Source organism: Eurytemora carolleeae, unplaced genomic scaffold (assembly GCF_000591075.1).
Source record: "Eurytemora carolleeae unplaced genomic scaffold, Eaff_2.0 scaffold219, whole genome shotgun sequence".
NCBI lineage: Eukaryota > Metazoa > Arthropoda > Copepoda > Calanoida > Temoridae > Eurytemora > Eurytemora carolleeae.
The window spans coordinates 312,313-334,108 of record NW_019396115.1 but is presented as its reverse complement, the minus strand read 5'-3'; the positions used below and the strand labels follow the sequence as shown (position 1 = coordinate 334,108).

At 31.6% G+C, this 21,796-nt stretch overlaps 1 protein-coding gene across 1 annotated transcript in view; it reads right to left on the bottom strand.

Moving 5' to 3' along the window:
- Positions 1-1,091: 1,091 nt before the first annotated feature.
- The window catches only part of LOC111695388 (putative ascorbate peroxidase), a gene marked incomplete in the record, with an annotated part of 25,500 nt that continues 4,795 nt past the window's right edge, over positions 1,092-21,796 (bottom strand). The window contains 9 exon segments of the mRNA XM_023464708.1: positions 1,092-1,426; positions 1,740-1,834; positions 4,428-4,515; positions 6,014-6,093; positions 8,815-8,924; positions 10,253-10,345; positions 13,531-13,631; positions 16,278-16,332; positions 18,868-18,950. Of these exon segments, the coding sequence (XP_023320476.1) occupies positions 1,171-1,426; positions 1,740-1,834; positions 4,428-4,515; positions 6,014-6,093; positions 8,815-8,924; positions 10,253-10,345; positions 13,531-13,631; positions 16,278-16,332; positions 18,868-18,950 (961 nt within the window).

Sequence of the window (21,796 nt, the reverse complement as noted above, 5' to 3'; positions counted from 1 at the left end):
AAACGATATCGGTATTTTCCATTGTTTTGTAATGATTTAAATAACTTTTAGCGAAAAAGTCTGGGGTATTTCAATCATGGCTGTTTTTACGTTTTTGTTTCGGCCTTCCACCCCTTCCATCTACCACAACCCCTCCCCCCCCCCCACCTTCAAAATATTAAACTCGTGATACGTCCATGACCGGAATCTGCGGTCGTAAAGGTTTGATGCTCAAAACTAACTAGCGGTCATTCTAACTCGTATAAATATCAAGACTTTCTAAATATTTATCTAGTTCTAAACTAACCTTTAAGGTGTAAACATGAATCATTCTCTACTTATTCTAGTTGTACATACTCTTGTACATGTGTACAATGTCACTTGTCAACAGAATCTATATGTTCTCAACCAAGTTGTATTTAGTGATGAATTATCACCAAACATACCTTACTTTGATGCTATAGCAGCTGATTTTGAAATTGAAAATCAAGAAGAAGGAAACTCATTTTTCCAATATAAATATCAAGTTCCCATCCTGGTTGTGCTAATCATAATATTCTTTATTCTCCTGATAGTGTACTGCAAGGTGTACTGCAAAACAACAACAACGAAGGAGCAGCAGAAGATGGAAATCTACACATTATCGTCCATAAATTCAGAATCGAGTTCAGATGAAAATCTGAAATATCAGGAAATTCAAAACCAAACTTCTGTGAATCCTGAAATCCTAGGAAAAACAACAGTTTTCACAGAAAACGAAAAATCAGCTAACATCATTCGTCCATTGAAAATGGACGATCAGAAGAAATTAAGAAATCCACCGACTTATTTCAAAGACATAATCTCAAGAAATGAAACCATTCACATTCAAGTAAAAACCACCAATTCTTTTTATATCTAAATTCTTTCCGTATTTTAAAAAGATTTATATTTGTTCATGTTCTTAATAGAATAAAAACTATTACCATTTTGAAATTAGTTTCTTTCTTTTTGTCAGCTTAGTTAGATTAGTTTGATAAGTTAAGTTTGAGTATAACTATTATATTATAACACTGTCCGTATGGAAGGTATGACCGGAAGTGAAAAAAGAACATGATTTATAATTTAATGAACGTGTACATTGAATTTATTTATTTTAATTTAAATCTAAGTTGAATAAATTAGCATCGTTTAAAATAAATAATCTACATTTTATACATAATTGATAATAAAGAGGGCTACTAAAAGGGTGTAAGTAATAAAGAAATGCCGAGCTGATGAACTAGAAGAGCTAGTAGAAGACACTGTAGCGTTCTCTTTTGTGGTACTTTTAGGTACCCTTGGTTTATCTGTGGGACTTTTATCCTCAGAGCTGCTTGGATCTTCCACAAGGTTGGATAGAGTAAAATCTCCGTGTGAAATCATTTTGGAATAAACAGCAGCAAAATCTTCAATCCACACAGCGTTACTGAAAAAGAACACTCAGATAATTTTATTCATAAATATAAAATTTTACATACAGTGTGTCCCAAAAAACATGGGAATTCAGTGACGAAATTGATATCGTCTTATGAAAAGGCTAAAAGACTGTAAAGATGTGTCTATAACGTATCCGCAAGATGAACAGTGAAGACGGACAAGTTTACTCTATTTGTATACTGCAATTTTCTTGTTTTACTAAGTACAACTGTATGCAGTCAAAACATTATTCAATACAATTCAGCAAAGTGTAAAATAATTTTTTGTTTTATCGTTTAAAAGTCGTCTTAGTAACTATAAACCTGTCTGAATATATTTGAACCAGGCTGGCCCCCTGAGATAGAGGACAGGTAGTATAATTACACGAACTCTCGCCAGCCTCATTCAGTTTCATATCCTAGAATAATCTGTATTTAAAGGACTATCAATGTATTTAAATCTAAGATCAACCAACTTTTAATGAAAATCCTACGTTCCTTACCTGTGTGCTTAGTTAGCTATACTGAGAATTTTTAAGATTTTAAAGAATTTGAGCCACGGCTTAAATTTTAGCCGGGTATGGTTGATTCCCCTTAAAATTGTATTTAATTTTTCAAGATTTAAGCCGGCGCTCAATTGAAACCGGTTTCTGGGGGATTTGAGACGCCGCTTAAATTCATCAAATTCGGATACTGTACACTTTACTAACATTGATATACTATAGGTTAGGCCAGAATCTCTTTATAATAAACAAATATGCCGTACGCTCTGAGTATAGTTTCTGGCTCATACAATTAGTAAAGGATTAGCGTACATCATCACTCTATACACTATAACCTCGTTGATCACACCGGCCTATACACCTGTATCTAAAATGTTTTTAAACAAGATACACCAAAAACATCAATTTATTTGCTTACATTAAAAGTGCGTTGCGATTTCTGGGGGGCATGTAACCAAAGAGAAAAGAATATATTAGAGTGGAATTTAAACAATCCCTCGGTATTAATTTTGTTAGTCCTTTCATCCTGAAAGGGAGTTCAAAAGGGTACAATTCATGTAAATGTTCACAAATTATACACTGCAGTACATCACACTAATACAGTATGATCCCTGGACATATTTAACGTGTGTATTAAACATTAAAATGTAAAAATCGTCGTTTGTAAAGTGAATATCTACAGAATTGTTATTTTGTTTGTTTCAGACTCTTCTGTATCATGCAATCAATATCTTGTTTCAAATCAATTTTTTAGGCTTTTAGGGCGCTTCACCCCTATCTTCTATTTGGATTCAGAACATTTTCTCTTTGTATATCATTGTAAAGCAAAAACAAACAAAAAGTAGTAAGGGTTTCAAATATTTTTCTCAAATTTGGATAATTTTCGTAAATCAATGCATAACAAAAAGCAAAACAATTAGAAGACAACTCTAGCAAGGGGATTCTAGGATTAAGCCAGGAGGGGGGGGAAGGGTAAATTTTTTTCACTCCTCCCCCCCTCTCCTTGTCAGGGATTTAGAAAATGATGATATCTCCCTTATTGTTACTCAGATATCGAGCTAGGTTGATGAACCAGAAAAGAAAAAAAATTTCAGATTTGAAAATATCAAAATATTGTTTTTCAAATCCAATCACTTATCAAAAAATGAAAAACTTTCCAGCAAGATTTATGCAATTTGCTTCCTTTTTTCAAAGACAATTTAAATGGATATTTTTTCTTTTCCTTTGAGCTATTACAAATAGCCATGATTTTTTTTACTTCAAGAAAAATGACATCCAAAAGAAAAATGCCGTTAAAAGCTCAAAAAAAGCCATTTCAGGCTAAAAGCTTGACGCTAAAACTGAACCCTCAGCCATACTTTTTTTATCGAGAAACTATGTGTAATGAGTCGTTAATTTCGACCTTTTCTAAGGTTTTCTGGTCCGAAAAAATGCCCCCCCCCCCCCTACCTGAAAATTCCAAGGTACCTGCGTTCCAAAACTAAATAACTATCTTTGTTTAACTAAACAATTTTTTATTTATTAAGTGTTCCACAGGGAAAATGTTTTTAATCCATTCTTAAAATAGAATTTAAGTTTCTATACATTCTACATATAGAGCTTCCCGCAATTTTCTAGGGTTGTTTCCCCCCTTTCCGTCTGCCCCTTAGCTGGTTCAGACCCGTTTTACTTTCAAACAAGACTTGAAACTTAGCAAACATAAATTAGATTGGTTAAATGTTTTCATTCCATTTCGCATTTTTATGAGTCCCACTGTATAAAAGTTATGAAATTGAAATTAAAGAGTTAATAACCATTTACTATTCTCAATTTTAATATTTTGGTATCTTGAGTATTTCAAAAATATTGGTTTTACAATTTAATTACCTCAAATTAAAAAATATGTTTTTACTAAATGAAAACATAAAATTGATTGTTATCGTAACTAATGCTGAAATGAACTCGGGAATGCATGACAGGCTATCCGAGAATTCATTTAGAGAAAATCAAACAATTTTCAAGAAAACTTTTCTATAAAATGATGTTACAGGGCCCAAAAGGCAAAAGGTTATAAAGCATAAATGTGTGTAGTACACCTGCATTATGGAAACAGTAAAACAAAATAGCCGTTTTACACCTTTTTCGAGAAAAATTCGACTCTAGAATATTCTATTCTCATTGCATGTAACAAGCTCAATTTCTCTCAGGCCCAGTGTTGTTTACATTCCTCCCAGAAACTGCAGTACACTTATTTTATAAACAAAGAATTGGGGGTTCCTGTTTTATATTCTTCGTACATCTTCGTAGCTACGTTCTTTTAAACATCACAGATAATTAATAATATTTGTAAAAAAAATTTATTTTAAGTTACTTTAGTAAAGCTTTTTGTTTAAAAGCAACATAGAACTTAGAGGACTAAATTTCGTCTTCGTAATTCGGTTTCATAGGTGCCACGAACAGTTTAAAATATCTTAAGATGATTTACAATTTTTAAGCAATTTATCAAATAAATTAAGTAATGTTTGCTTACCTTGTATATTGCCATATCCGAGTTCAGCATAAAGCCTTTCCGGGGAGCGTTCCATTGAAAGTGCGCTTCTTCATCCGGGGTTAGGTTCCTAGAATATATAGGTTCATAAAATATATAGGTTTCCACAGGATATATTGGTTCTTAGAATATATAGGTTCTTAAGAATATATAGGTTCTTAGAATATATAGGTTCTTAAAATATATAGGTTCCTACAGAATATATAGGTTCTAAGAATATATAGGTTCCTAAAGAATATATAGATTCTTAAAATATATAGGTTCTTAGAATATATAGGTTCTTAGAATATATAGGCTCTTAAAATATATAGGTTCCTACAGAATATATAGGTTCTTAGAATATGTAGGTTCCTAAAGAATATGTAGGTTCTTAGAATATATAAATATAGAATATATAGGTTCATATAGAATATATGGGTTCTATATACATATATGCGGGGTGATGCTAGTTTCCTGATTTCATGAATGTGTAAGACCAGCATACATATTTTTTAACGTAAAGAGAGCTTGAATTTAATTAAACTACTAACACCGTGTGGAGTCTACACATAATAGTTTCCAAATTAAACCTGTCCAACGCTTTTAAAATAAATTCTAATTTAATTTTGAAATTATTCGGTTCAACACTCGTAAATCTTACGGCAATCAATAGATCTGATAAAGTAAACGCCAGATGTTTTCACGTGATATTATACAGGGTGTACTGACAGACTTTCCTAACAATACACAGAGTACCCTAACAATATAAATCGTGTCCTAACAATACACAGAGTACCCTTACAATATAAAGCGTGTCCTAACAATACACGGGTGTCCTAACAACATTAAGGGTGTCTAAAAACTACAAAGAGCGTCCTAACATTTTACAGGATGTCCTATCAGCATACAGGATGTCTTAATAATACATAGGCCTAGAAATACATAGGATGGCCTAACAATAGAAAGGGCTTTCCTAACATACACAGGGTATCCTAACAATGTAATTTCGTGTCCTGACAGTACACGGCTGTCCTAACTAAAGGGTATCCTAACGCATACAAAGAGTGTCCTAACATTTTACAGGATATCCTATCAGCGTATAGGATGTCCTATTAGGATATAGGATGGCCTAACAATGGACAAGGGTGTCCGAACAGTATAAAGCGTGTCCTAACAATACACAGGGTTTCCTTACAATGGACAGGGTGCTCTAACAGTATAAAGCGTGTCCTAACAATACACAGGGTTTCCTGACAATGGCCAGGGTGTCCTAACATTTTTAAAGGTGTACAAAAAATACACGGGTGACAATTTTAAGGTCATCCTAACAATACACAGTGTGTCCTACTGATAAAAAGAACTATCAGATTAGACCCTTTAAACTATTAAGAGGACGCACAAAACATGATTACTTTAAATCCAAAATTTCATCATTTCTAAATGTTTACAAGTTTAAATATTATAACATTGAACAATGCATATACAGGCTTTTGTTTTTTCTTTACATTTTTCAAATCAAACATCTTATTAACTTACTTTAGACAAAATGTCAAAATATAATTCCAAAAAGTACAAATTTTGCTACTTACACTTGAAACCACATGGCATCTTTGAGTAGCTTGTAGTAGGAATTACTGAACATAGATTCCTCATTCTCAACCCACTTACCCTAAATAAAAATAAATTATTTGACATTATTATTTTTTTCTTAAGCGAAAATGCACAGGTCACTAAATAGAAAAACCACAATTGAAAATAAAAAAGAATACCAGTGTTAATCACACATCCAATGGCTAAAAAACGTCAAGTCACTTGAAACTAAGCCTGCAGTGCCTTTAATGTGGTTTAGATTAAATTCTAAACATCAACTTCAAACTCATAATTAACAAAACTAAGTATTGTTCAAAAAAATAAGTTTTACGAATAAACTGTTTTTCTAAGAAAAACATTTGGAAATGTTTATAAAACTAAGGCATAAGATAAATTATTTATTTGTTAAGGTGCATATTGCACATTAAGGAAGTTTCACATTTTGGAAGCGGTATATTATTTTGAATGTATCATATTTATGGAGTAGCACATTAATTAGATATTGCACATTTAAAGAAATAAAATATTCACAGAGATCCTGACAACATTTAAGATTAACAGGTCGACTTTGAAGTATCTCATTAATCTACGTAGCCAAATGGACATATTAAAACTGTATTGCGACTGTTTCTGCTTCAGTTTAAAAGTAGAAATTGGGGGAAAAAATCATTTTGTGACGAGTGTTAATACTTTGGTAAGTGCATTTGAGAAACAGTTAACAGTCATTATCAAAAATAATCTTTTTTAGGACCTAAGTTATTGACAAAAGGTTTCCGTCGCCGGCGATTTTAATTAATTTTAAAAAATCAATTGTCCAGAATGGACAATCCAGGAGGATTTTAAAGATTGAGTTTACAATCTTGCTGATCATTTGTACACCGTAAAACGTCTCATAGCTCTCAAATGAACCTAACATATTTCTCTATAATACTGCACTCTTAGCCTTACAATCATGTCTAGCCGATCACTCACTTTAAAACGTGTATTTGTGTAAATAAGGCGGACCAGTAAAATTTTACATCGCCAGAGATTTAATTTGACAACGCCAGAGATTTATGAAAAAAATAGATAAAAAAGCTTTTTCTCTTTCAGGGTTAGGTTGACATCCATCCTGATATAATAATGTAATAATTTAGTTGAATATGCAATGAGTAAATATTTGATTTTGTTCTTAAACCAATATTTACACAGTATCTATATTATTTACTGGTATTTTATCTTCAAATATTATTCAATCTGTTGGGGATGAATTCATTTATTTTATGTACTCAATGATACTTCCGTACACTGTAAATATTGAACGTAAATCCAGTACAAAAAAACTGTGATGTTATAAAAATTTTAGAAAATATTAATTATCAGAATTGAGTTATTCTGTATCTGTGTGTAGCAAAATCGTGGCAACCCTATATTTGTTAACCTGAACATACATAAATATATTACGTTGTACGCTGTTTGTAACTATGCAAAACTTGTAATGCGATTAACCTAACCTAGCTTCGTCCATAAATACGTCAAACCTGTATTATGATTAGCAAAACTACGATTATATATATCTGAGGAAATCTTGCAAATTGTATATTAAATTAACCTATAACATAGATATAAAAATACACGTCAGTTGGAATAGACTCCGCTTTGATTACAGTGCGAGAGTTATTACTTCTTGGTTAGCAAACGAGAAGCCTCCTGAATCACTCTTTTGAAATATGGAATTGGTATTAAATTGATTTTATCTGTAGGACAGATACCTGAGAATACAGACTGAACCCCATCCGAATTTATATTGGCTATGGTATTCGTGTGAACCTTGAGTTCCTTATACCTGGATTGATACAGATCTAAAAGCAGTTTTAGGAGTAGGGTATTTACTGCATGTGTACTGTTACTCCCCCCCCCCCTGTCCTTGTTAACAACAGTGACTATGGGGTCTCTCTCTGTGAATGTTTGTAAGTAAAATTAGAAGAAAACACTTTTAAATATTGAGTAACATGTGTTTTCTTTGGTCGATGAAGGGGGGGGGGGGGGCTCTCCATACAGCAGGTTTCTTTGTGACCTTAATTCTACTTCCTTTCATCCAGGATATAAAATTTTAACTGAAATAAATACAACTAGTTCAATAATCCGGACATTTTAAATAAAAACTAAATTTTGATGGCGAAAGCCTCAAATCAACCAAGGAAAAGCTGTATTAATGGTTAAGGATAAGAAAACAACTGAAGTTGTAACAAGCGTGGACAGCTATATGATTCTTATAATTCTTGAGCTCATTAGCCGATTAAAATCCTTTACATGGAAGTTTGAATAATCAACATTGAAATCTAATCTCAACTATTTTTTTAATTTGATACCCTTAATCTACAACAGCAATTTTTATATTTAACACCTTTATCTATATCAGCAATATTTATATTTAAACAATCATAACACTTATAACAACAACAATAATATTTATATTTTTACCTTTTTGTAACAGCAATATTCAATATCAATATCTAACACTGTGTATCTATAAGACCAATATTTATGTTTAACAACCTGTACTTATATTGGGCAGTGGAGGGTATGGTCCAATCTTAACTATCTTAGTATATGAACCATAAAACCATAGTGTGACAAATCTGATACCCAGGAGTAACATTTCTTCTTATATTATTATCTATATTATCGGCAGGGATGAAAAATAATTTTATATTCAATGGAAATCGACTTGTTAAAATTTGAAAAATCGTAGATAACCATTTAAAATTTTTTTAAATTGTTTAAAAACAAAAAATGAATTTTAGCATCAAAATCTGACCATAAATCCTGAATTGTTTCTTGAAGCTTTTCCTAATGTATGAACTCCCATCAGTGCAACAGTCTCATTTGCTGTGAATCCAAACTCATTTTCAAAATAGCTAACAACACCTGGAAAGTCATAATTTATTGGTTGGTTGATTAATAAGATGATTATTATTTGCTAGTTGATGGGTTAGTTATTTGGTTGTGGATTAGTTGGTTGATGGTTTAATTGGTTCCTTGGTTGGTTCATTGGTTGGTTCATTGGTTGGTTCATCGGTTGGTTCATTGGTTGGTTCATTGGTTGGTTCATTTGTTGGTTCATTAGTTGGTTCTTTGGTTGGTTCATTGGTTGGGTCATTGGTTGGGTCATTGGTTGCTTTTTGGTTGATTCTTTGGTTGGTTCTTCGGTTGGTTTATTGGTTGGTTCATTGGTTGGTTCATTGGTTGGTTCATTGGTTGGTTCATTGGTGGTTCATTGATTGGTTCATTGATTGATTCATTGGTTGGTTCATAGGTTGGTTTATTGGTTGGTTCATTGTTTGTTTTATTGGTCGGTTCATTGATTGGTTCATTGGTTGGTTCATTGGTTGGTTTATTGGTTGGTGCATTGATTTCAGCATGTAATTAAATCAGAAGCAACGATTCGATTCGCAACAGTGTTTTTATCTGAACTATAAACTAAATATTGTTGTTCTTCTAACTTGAAATTATTATAAAGGTACTGTCGGGAATTGAACATACCACTCTAGAAACGGAGGTCACTTAAAATTACGTCGAAGATCCTTTAAAAAAAGGGTCGGAAAAGAGATAACAAATGTGTTATATAGATATAAAAAACAATGTAATTATGGTGATATTAACGCAACAAAAACAACATCGTATATTTTAGAGCGCACATGCTAATCAAACCTTTTAATGCCACGAAGTATAGAATGAATTTGGTATTTATTAAAGAAAATAAACATAAAGATTTAGAGGAGAGACAGACTGGTAACCTTAAAACAAAATAGACAGTTTGAAAGTAGCAAGTGGCAACCTTAACATGTCTAACACCACAATCAAATACAACACGAACCCTTTCTCCCGCACCATTAGTATAAACATCTTGAACAATCCAATAGATAAAATATCGTGGATATCGTTATTAACCATGAATATTGAACATTGTTTTTAACAGTCAAATAAACATTGTATTTAGTAGTTAACACTTTTCTGTCAATATTCGATAATGTTTTGTACAGTTACCCTTTAAAAATGTTAAATAGGAAGACGACATTTAAAACAAGCAAAGTTTTATCTGTAGTTTGAAAATTAACTTATAGATTGAATTTTGTCGGTTTTAAATGGACTATTTCTGTATTTTACATTACTTGAACTATTTATAACTTGAGTGAAAAGGTCATTTTTCTTATCAAAAGTTCTATGGAACTCGCTTGAAAGTAAATGTTACATACCTTGATAATCAAAGTTAGGACTAGGGTAAAGTAGATGCTCCTCACTGTAGGGTGAAGATGGACAGTCAATACGGCCATACTGGAACTTCAAGTCTACATAGATAATTATTATTATAGTAATAATACTAATAGTAATGCTAATAATAATAATGATAATGTTAATACTAATATATGCACCTCTGCTTCTTTAGTAAAAGTAAATTATATCTATGTGAAGCATAAAGTCTGACCGCGTCAACCTTGTTGCACTGGCTAGTCCTGTCCATAGAGCTAGGTACAGTACAAACTAGGACCGGAAAGGTTGACTTGGCTCGGAAATTCAAATATACTACGGCTGCCCGTGAATAATGATAATAATAATAATAATAATAATGATAAAAACAATCATAATCATAGTCATGATGATAATGATAATCGCAAAATGATAATAATAATTATCATGATAAAAATCATAATGAAAGCACCGGATTTGACCACTGCTATTTTTAATGTAGCGGTTCATACAGTTCGTAAAATAAAAATCATGATGATAACAATATAAAAGTTAGAATAGTAATATAATGATAGATGATAAAAAATTATCTGATATTTTTGATAATAAACAATGATGATCTAAAGTAAAAAAAATATAAATTTTCCGTAGATAGAAGTTATCTGTAATCATGTTAATTTACACTAAAACCTAGAGAAATGAAAGCAATAAAAGCGTTGAATAATTTTTGAGGAATCCGGAAACATTTTATTATATTCATGTTTTTCATCACAAAAAGACTCTAAATCATAAAATAGAGAATTATATTCTATTCTAAATTGACCATTTGTACTGAGAACAGTTATTGAAATGGTCAGAATATTGAAGCAGCAAAAAGCTTGGTTTACAAGCAGATTTACGCTGAATAGGAGGGGTAGAAGGGGGGGGGGGGGGTTCAGAGCATGTCAGGTATGCTATACTCCAAAAAGGAGCAAATAACTATAATTATAGCTGACGCATAATTTGACATTTAATGCGTCGGGCTGATATTTAATTTCGTAGAAAAAAAGACGAACCGGTTGTTTTGATGTCTTGCTAAGTAGGAACCTAGTTTCCCGTATTTACATATCGTACGCTTTTTACGTAATAAAATATATTTTCAGGGGCCTTTACCGGAGAGGGGGGGGGGGGCTTAACAATTAACAACTGTAGGTTACCAGGGGATTTCAGTCTCCAACTGGCTTCAATCTTTCAATTTTTCTATCTTTCTATCTTTCTATCTTTCTATCTTTCTATCTTTCTATCTTTCTATCTTTCTATCTTTCTATCTTTCTATCTTTCTATCTTTCTATCTTTCTATCTTTCTATCTATCTATCTATCTATCTATCTTTCTATCTTTCTATCTTTCTATCTTTCTATCTTTCTATCTTTCTATCTTTCTATCTTTCTATCTTTCTATTTTTTTATCTTTCTATCTTTCTATCTTTCTATCTTTCTATCTTTCTATCCCATCTGTTTACAATTATCCGTTTTTACTGCTGCACACTGTTCAGAGATTGTACCACATGATGTTTTACAGGGATGGAGTAACACATATTAATTTGTGTTTTAATTATTCTTAGTTTTTAGTCAAGCAAGGATGAGATAGAAAAAATGAAAACATATATTACTAAATCAACCCTGTTGGCCTTTATGAAATTTTTTCTTTATGAAACATTAAGTGGTTGTGCAAAGATAATACAATAGAACAAAATTTAATCTAACGGAATGAAGTGAATCAAATGCTGTGGTAAACAGATTACTGTAAATGATTGTTGTCCTCGTTTTCTCTTTAAATTAAAAATTACAAAAATGAATTTGTCCTTTGTATTGTATATAGTTTATATTTAAATAATTATGAAAATGTTTATAAAAAGCTTGAGATATTAGTTGAAAATAATAAAATCCTAAGAACATTACTCATTCCACTCTACTCTGAATTGAATTGAACTGAAAGGGAGACCTTTAGAGATTCTAAGCTGAACTCTTCAAAACGTGAAAGAGTACATTTACCCGGTCTAATGTGTTTTTTATGTTGGTAATGTTTATAGAGCAAATAATTTTACCAATATCTTGAAAATCGACTTTTAAAGTGAAATATGTCAGTATTCACGGCACAATGCCTTTTGTCATTGAAAACCAGCATGGACAAATATCATCACAACCATTGGTAATATCATTAAACGCATCCCTCAATATTGATAAGAAGACCTTTATTCAATGTATATGGAGTCTTATTATCGGAAGCAGTTTTCTTTGTATAAAGTAATTAAATTCGAAGATAAATTATGCATTAATGAGACTGTTTTTAACATTAATAATGATTAAATGAAATATGCTTCAGTAATTTAGGTTTTATTAATTAGTTAAAGGACACGATATATAATTAATCAATCAAATACCAGCAATTCATATTCCCAAGGCTAATAAGTACTCAATATGTTTTCTGGATAGATTTAATACGAACGCAAATAAAAAATATAGAATAGCGCTCTTACACCTTTATGAAATTTATACAATGTAAATATTCCAATCAGATTCCATTATATTTTACAAACTTACTACTATAGTACTATTAAAATTTTTTTTATTTTTTTTTATTGCCCCCCCCCCCACACACGGAGTGCCCCATCCTGTGAAGGGTTAAGCATGATCAATGTTAATCGGAGTGAAAGAATTTAGAAACTCCGCCGTCACGGTCGGTAGTTTAGAAGAAGGATTAAAATAAGGTTAGATTTAATTTTTCTTAAAATGAATTTGTTATAAACGAAAAAGCGATTTTGTGGTATTATGAACGAAAACAATAAAAGCTTTATTGAGAATTTATCCTGCTCTCAAGACCACTACTTTATATACGTACATAATAAAACGTGTCAAAATTTGCAGATTTTCTTGTTTTCATTGGTAAATTTCCGACAAAATATATATTAGATTTGTTTTTTAGGCAAAGGAATTGAGTTTTTGCAGCAAACTCAGATTTTCTAACTCCTATATCCTTGCAATGCAACCTAATTTCATAGATCTTAGATATTTTGAATTATGAATTTTGTAAAATCAATCAAGCTAAGTTTGAAATATCACAGGTTTACACCCTCAGGATTCAAAGTTACAGGATTTGGAAAATTTGAGTTTGCGACAAAAACTCAATTCCTTTTTTGTTCGATCGGTTTAACCCTGGACATATAGACAAACAAAAGGAAAGCCAGCAAAATATGATTTTAATATATATAAATGCATACATATTAAAATATAGATAAATTAACTTACTTGGTTTTGGAACATGGCAATCATTGGTGAAACAATTTTCGTTTGCAAGTTCTACTGTTTTCTCAATGGCATAGATGCTACCATACACCCAAAAGTCCGCCCTAAAAAACGTCAAAGTTTAAAAATACATTTGAAAACATCAGTGCTAACTCTTCTCATTCAAAAAATGTTTAAATTATTGTCTGAAAAGATAATAAAGATACATTTATTATTGATAATGTGTAATGGCGGATTCACTATAAAAGTGACTAACGAATTGGTGCCTCAGCAGCAGGGAGAAAATTGACAACCTTTTTCTCTTTTGATCAGAAAAAAAAGACTTTTCCAGATATTTCTTATTGTTGCACACTACTCACTGTTCAGCTAAGATTTTAAAGGGTGCCATGTAAACTGGACACAATGAACTTTTTAATTAGAGAGTAGCATGAAATTACCTCAACAGTCAATTTAAATCATTTCAGAGGTATAGAGATAATGAAAAATAACAGAAGGCTTTATCAATTCTTCGTAATTCAGAAATAAAATAGTTAAGTGGAATAATTTTAAAGATCATACGTCGTTAAATGAAATGTGCCCTTTACATTTTTTAGCAGCTAACATGCTGAAGTTATAAAACTGTTGAAAAGCTCAATTAAAATCTGATTAAATATGCTAAGAACACTGGCGTTTTTAGTTCCAGAAGGAGTATAAATAGCAGCTAAATTGGCAAAAGTGATGTCACGGCATGCTACTTATTCTCAGGTTGCTGAGCCTTTTAGGGATAGTTACCGATAAATGTATGTACTATTGGAGTGAGGTGTCAAAATATAAGAAATATGTCAGCTGCTCTCCTGCCGTAAGTAATTGGTCTACACTGTTAAAACTTTACTGGATGGCATGGATATCTAACTACATGTTTGTCATGGCAGACCAAGATCAGCTAACTCTAGGGACCTGTGAGGAATTGGGTAGAGCCAAGATTAAGACCAACACAGGGTGTACCAATAATAGCCAGCTGGCTAGGGACAACATGGTGTCCAGGGGAACCACCAAAAACTTATATAAGATCACAGGCTGACAAATGATGCAATAGGCCAATCTTTTTTGCTAAAAGCTTTTGAGAAAAAGTAACCCCTGACCCGCTGTAAGAAGTTTTTAAACCTGTTTAGAATTTCGTAGACAAAATTTATTAAATTGGTAAAAAAACATGCAATGATCAATTATCCAAATATTCTCGACAACATTGGGTTTAAAGCCTATACATAAGGTGAAGTTATATGGAGAACCTATGAAACCAAATATCTGGCCTCAGCCGTTGTCCGAGCCGCAGTGGGGGGGACGGTGAAAAGAAGAGTCCCGTAAATTCATCTTTTAACGGGAAAACCTCCAACAACAAGGTGTTTCAAAAGATAGTGCACTCAAAACTGGTTCATTATAGCTCCTACAATTGTATACAGGGAATGGTTTAAGATATTACTACCCTAACACCAGTAGATTAACCGTTTCCTGGATGACGAACAGGCCATATTGTGGTCTGAGGGGGCTTATTCAGCCCCCTCAATACGCAGGCCCAAACATAACAAATATTGAAAATTGTGTGCGAATGCAGGAACAGGTCAATATTAAATCTCACGGCATGATCACTTAGATGATGACCCCTATTACTGTCTCCAGGGACGGTTTGATGAAGAACTGGTTGTGTACTGTGTGCGCCGATTTTAGAGGTTGGGTGGAGGACGTCCTTGAGGTCGAATGAAGTTTTTTTCGATTAAATATGTTCAGTCTCTTCACAAACATGATATATATGTGAAACGATTGAAATCAGACGTCCATGGATTGGTTTTCATATCAAAAAGGTGAAAATTGTTTAAGAAATTTTCTTATTTATTTTGCACTAGCTTGGGAACCCATCGCTGCCCAGGTGACCAAAAGTTACTCATGTCGTTTACCCGCACTTGAACGATTTTACCGGGAAACTAAATTTAACCGTTAAAAGTGGACTCACTCAGTTTAGAATCTCAAAACCAAGCTAAGAAAATTTTTGTGGGTCTCCCGAGTTCCCCCATCAAAATTCGAGGCAAATTGGTCCAGGGGTTCCTGAGTTATGATCGGACAAACAGAGATTACAACTTTATATATATTCTTCCAGTTAGGTTCCCGTTAAAGGCTAAATGGTCGATCTGATAAACAACAAGATGTAGTTGAACTAGGTACAAATAGTCAAATAACTTAATTACTATTGTAAACGAGAACTCACTTTAGAGAAGTAGCTTAACTTGTCAGAAAATTTAAAAAAAAATAAAATAATATTTTTCAAGGGTTCTGTGCGAATCTATGCGTGGGATGAGAGCGCAGGATAAAAACAAAGAAATACACACTTAAGTTTAAAATCTTAACAATACCCTGTAAGAAAAAAGCCATTGTTTGTATATAGTTTAGAAGAAGGATTAAAATAAGGTTAGATTTAATTTTTCTTAAAATGAATTTGTTATAAACGAAAAAGCGATTTTGTGGTATTATGAACGATATGTGTAAAGCAGCAGGGAACTTGTACTCGAATATATTCATTACAACGAGAACTAGAAGACACTAGGATCTGTCCCCCCAGGCTACCAGGGTTAAAATATCATCCTTATTCATTCTTAGAAGGATTCTAACATTTTGCAACATAATATCAAACTTTAGAAAATATTTTGAAATCACGATATCTTCCTTATTCTTGTGAATCGGACAAGACATCTCTATAAATGATTAAACTATTTATATACCTGGAAATAATATCTCCAAGTTTCTTGGCTTGATACACTTTCTCCAGAGCTTCCACTAAACAAAACAATTTAAATTTGACACAGTTTTCACTAATTGAAATAGTTTTAGATTTTCCACAGATTATAGATTCCGCAAAATGTATTTTACTGATTTTTAATTCATGATAAAAAATACGCATAATAAAACTAGGAATTTTAAAAACGATAAAAGCGTTTAAAAAAACGATTTTTAAAAGTGTAAAATCTTTAAATTTATTAACCCTATCCCTGCTGGGGTACTTGAAAACCAGGATATGCTGGGGGGGGGGGGTCAAATTGACCCCCCCCCTCTGAATCCAATGTTTGATGTCCAAATATGACAAATGATACATCATTGAAAAGCTCTTGCGCTCTACTTTCATATTATAATTTCAAATATGCAAAAAGTTTTGCAAAATTTTTAAAAACCTGATGTTTAATTAAGAAAAACTAAAAATGTGCAAATTTTCTTTGACAGGTTGTTTGCCAAAAGGTTGCACATTTTTTTGTGCAAAACTTGTGCAAGCCGTTTCCTTATGTTATAGGCTTTCTAAAAAGCTAAATTCTATCAAAATCTGACAAGTGAAAAGGGTCATAACAAAGATTTAGTTTGTTACAGGAAAAAGCAGTCGTTCGGGCAGTGTGCCTGAGGATTCAAGTAGTTAGTATTAAAGCCCGGTTTTAGGCCTAAAGGGAGGGCTTTGGGTATGTAGGAAAAGTCAGAAAATTTCAACAGCCTCAGACCAATATTTTTCGAGTTATGTAAAAAAAACTACAGGGGGGGGGGTCAACTTGACCCCCGACCCCAGAAGGAATAGGGTTAATATTTTGAAGTTTGCATTTGGTAACTTAGTTGTGTAATTTCATCCCTATTGTTTTAACCACAAGCAATTTGATCGCAACACTTTTTCTTCGAATCATAAAGAAGGGAATCATTGTACTTTCATATTTTGACCCCNCCCCCCCATCATCCTAGCAAATTGTATATGGATAGCTAGGTTAAACTAAATTGAAGTAAATGTTTTCAATTCAATCACGACATCTTTTTTTATATACAGATAACAGATTAATCCGCGAGATTTTTATTGTTATTTTTTTAAAGAAAATTTTGTTCACGGGTTGAGACAGCCTATGATCAAGCATCATAGGGAAGTACTTAAAAATATTCCATTTGTATGAATAAATATTTTACAAATAAAATAGCCGTAAACAATATACTGTCTAAATATTGGTTTAACAATTAAACCAAATATTTACATTTTCCACTAACGCAGGTTTTAACATTTGAAATCTTATTGGAGGAAATTCGAGCACAATTCCACGTGAACCTCCATTCAAAAACCAGCATTTCCGATTAAATTTTTAAACTTTAGTCTGTTTTTTTATCTGATTCTTTGTAAAAGTAATTTTTTGGCATACTTTTATATGGTTAATATATAATATATAATACTTTTATATGGTTAATATATAATATATAATACTTTTATATGGTAAATATATAATATATAATACTTTTATAGGGTTAATATGTCGATAAAATTCCATCATTTAACCAGGCTTAATAAAATGTGAATAAAAATGGCATGATAAAAATATGTTTAAACTTTTAATGGTCTTTTCTTAATCTAGCGTGGGCTGAATTCATCTCAGGTTTGATGGCTGTAAACTCTACCATTTTCAGGCAGTGTCACGTAGAAGGGACAGCCTAGCCGTCGTGAGCCTCCGGGATTTGCCAAAAATACCGAGCCTCTGCTTTTTTAGACCTAAACTTCAAAAGCGTCTTAGGCATCAAAGAAGAAATCTAAAGAAAATTCCGGGGTTGATTTAGTTTTGTTGTAAAATTTTTTGAGCATTTTTTAGATGTTTATTTTTATACATAATTTGATAGAACAATAATACTGAATTGCAAGATATAAATCTAAATATCGCTTAAATTAAAGATTATAAAAGATCAATTGATCTTCACTTGATAATTTGTTCTCTTAACATCATACGTTTCGGTACTTTTTGGAAAATCTGGGAGACTTCTGGCAGTGTCCCACCCTCGTGTCACCCACCATCTGCTTTATTTATTCAGCATACAGGATAATTTTACCATACTCAAGGAATTTTAAATATTGAATAGATATTAGTGAATCATGGGGAACCATTTAAAATACTTCAGTGACGTCCACAGCTGACGGTTTTGTTGTAAACGTGTAAATTATTCAAGTCTAAAAATCTTAATGTAAACATGTCAAATTAAAATATTTGATTTTTTAGTCATTAGTTGCAAGACCAAAAATGTTTCTGTATTAATTCTTTCAAGAAAATTTAACAAAATTTAAACAAATAGTATTGGGACTAGTCTAGTATAGTTTATTAACGACTTAAAGTGGGAAAATTAATTTAATCCTTGCATCAATGAGAAAGGCGGAAAATTTGGTGGATTTTAACAACCAATGAAATCCCTAAACCACTGGTATCAAACAAAAGGTTAAGCCGTCCAGATGAAAGCTAGCCGGCTAACCCATGTAATCAGCTATTTGAGACACAAAAGATTTCTCTCTTGAAATACATAAAAAAAACTTACTTAGGTCGTTAAATCCAGCATTATCTGCATCATTTACATTGAGACAACCATCACAACCACCAACACAGTCATGGAAGGCAAGTCTAATAATAAAAGCATAATAAGCATAATTGGCATTATCATCATTATCATCATTATAATCATTATCATCATTATCATCATCATCATTATCACCATCATTATCATCATTATCATCATTATCATCATCATTATCATCATTATCATCATTATCATCATTATCACCATCATTATCATTGGGGGGGGGGGGGGGGGCTAGAAAACAACTAGTTCACTCTTCAGAATTAATCCTTTATATCTATTATGAGGATATGGAAATCGTAGAAATTGTTGCCACCGAACCGTATCCTTGGACAAAACGGTAATAGCTGAATAGAAAAAAATGACGGTAGGGGTCAATTCTAAAGAAGTCCGATATCCTGCAGTTTTGTAAACTTTATATTCTTTAATTGAACTAACAGCTTTATGACGTTTTCATTTAATATAATATATCCTGCAAATCATTAATTAAAAATGCAATAAAATGCACACGCTTTATCAGATTAAAAAAGGCGAGGATAATAACAGAATAGATGCCAGCTCTACAATTCTTTCACCCTTCGTACAATGATTCGTACTTTCAGAAATAACATTTTCAAAAAAATTTGCAAATCAAAAGTTTGTTGAACCAAACAAACCCTTACATTTAAACCACCGGTCATAAACCTTGTTCATGGATTAATGTAAATTGCCACATACAAATTTCGGCCTGATCGGTTCAGCCGTTTTGACGTTTGGTACGAATACACATATGTTTTCCAAAAATTCATAAAAATACATGAACTACTGAACGAGGTTTTAAAAAAATGTAAGCCAATTATTTGTATTTTTAAAGTCATAACAGTACTTAGGTTATAATTTGACACTTACATTTCCTGCAGATTTCCACTCAAAACTTTTTTGGATTTTTTGTTATACTTCTTATTTCCTGATTTCTTTAATACTTGATTTCTTTATTTTTTGAATTATTTTTTACTTGATTTTTTATCCTTAAATGTATTAATCCCTCAATTTATTTATTCCTTGATTTATGTATTCCTTCATTTACTTATTCCTCGATGTATTTTTTCCTTCATTTATTTATTTCTCGATTTATTTATTTCTCGATTAATTTATTCTTTCATTTATTAGTCCCTTGATTTTTTCAGTTCTTAACTTATTTATACCATTAATTATATATTCTTTAATTTATTAATTCCTTGATTTTCTTATTCCTCGATCTATTTATTCCTCGATCTATTTATTCCTTGATTTATGTATTCAATGATTTATGTATTTCTTAGTTTACGTATTCCTTGATTTATTTATTTCTCGATTTATTCATTCCTTGATTTATTTATTCCTAGATTTATTCATTCCTTTCTCTATTTATATCTTGCCCTATTCATTTTCTTCATAACATTCTTGCACGTTTCTTCAATTATTTAATTGTTTGCAAATCTCTAGATCAATAGAAATCAAATTCAAACATTCCTCCCAGATTAAGATGTTAAATCAAACAAAAATATGGACAGTAAAAACTGGTATTGCAGTGGTGCACAGTAAACTTTAATTTTGGATTAAAATGCAGTTCCTTTAATCAATTAATTATACTATTGCAGTAGACAAAATTTAGAAGCAAAGAGTTTAAAGTTTAGTTTTCAAATATACATAGTTTAGTCAAGTTAAGGATGTGACATTTAAAACATAATCACGAGTTTTTGTGAGGGCTTATTTTCAAAATTCATAAATTGTATTCAATTCATATTTTCGACAATACTTCTAAAGATCGTCTATTGTTTAATCTAAATATCAAACTCAAATATCATGCAATCAACAGGGTGTCAAAAAAAGGAAATATTAATTTTTTTTTAATTAAGAATTCCATTTTTAAGCAGGGATAGGATTTTATGTTGACAGATAAAGTGAAAAAATTAACAGAATATATAAGAATTGTTTTAATGAGACATCTTGTGATTCAACAACACCCACTAATAGTGCTGGGCAACAGTCCGTTAAAGAACAGAAGTTTTGAAAATTCATGGAACATTTAGTAAACTTTAATTAAAGAAAAGAAATATTCTTCTTTTTGGTAATTTTCTATGTTTAACCCGACCAAAGTACAGTGTGCACTTCTGAAAAATTTTAGTAATATCGTTCATCATTATGATAGTTTAGCTATGATAGCTATTGTCCTGTAAATGTTACACTGAGTAAAGATAAAAATGTCGCGACTAAAGATATACAAACCCATGATAATAATATTTTAGTAAGTAGTAATTTTGGTTAATATCTCTTATTGCAATGATATTAGGGTTGAAAGATAGGTATAACCAAATTCAGCAATTTTTTAATAAACCAAATAACGCATTTTACTCTAAAGGCACTTGTTACATGGAACAGAATTAAAATATGATAGGGGGGCTGAAGCAAAAACTAGTGTAAAAAAATCTTAAGAGGGAATTCTTAACCTTAAATTAAATCTCACAAATATTTAGAAAGGCCATGGGAATAGGAAAAAAATGTATGGGAAAATTAGATTGGATTAAAAAACAGAACCTGTATCAGTCTCATTCTATATTACATTTGTCAAGTTATTTTTGTCCAAAATAGAAAATTATTGTTTTTTTTTTGTTATCATGTGAACGAGGAAATAAAATCATTCAAATTAAAATTGTCAATTTTCAAGTTTACTGAATTACAACAAAAATAATTTTCTTAAAAAATCAGAGGTCATTTTTCAATCATTATTAATTCTTCTGATTTTCATATTGCCAGAAACATAATTATTGCATATAATTCTAAATTACTGTATATCAATTTTTACCGTTTTAATCCCTAACTGTAAAAAAAAACTCTTTCTAGAGGGGGCAGTAGAGGGGGGGGGGCATAT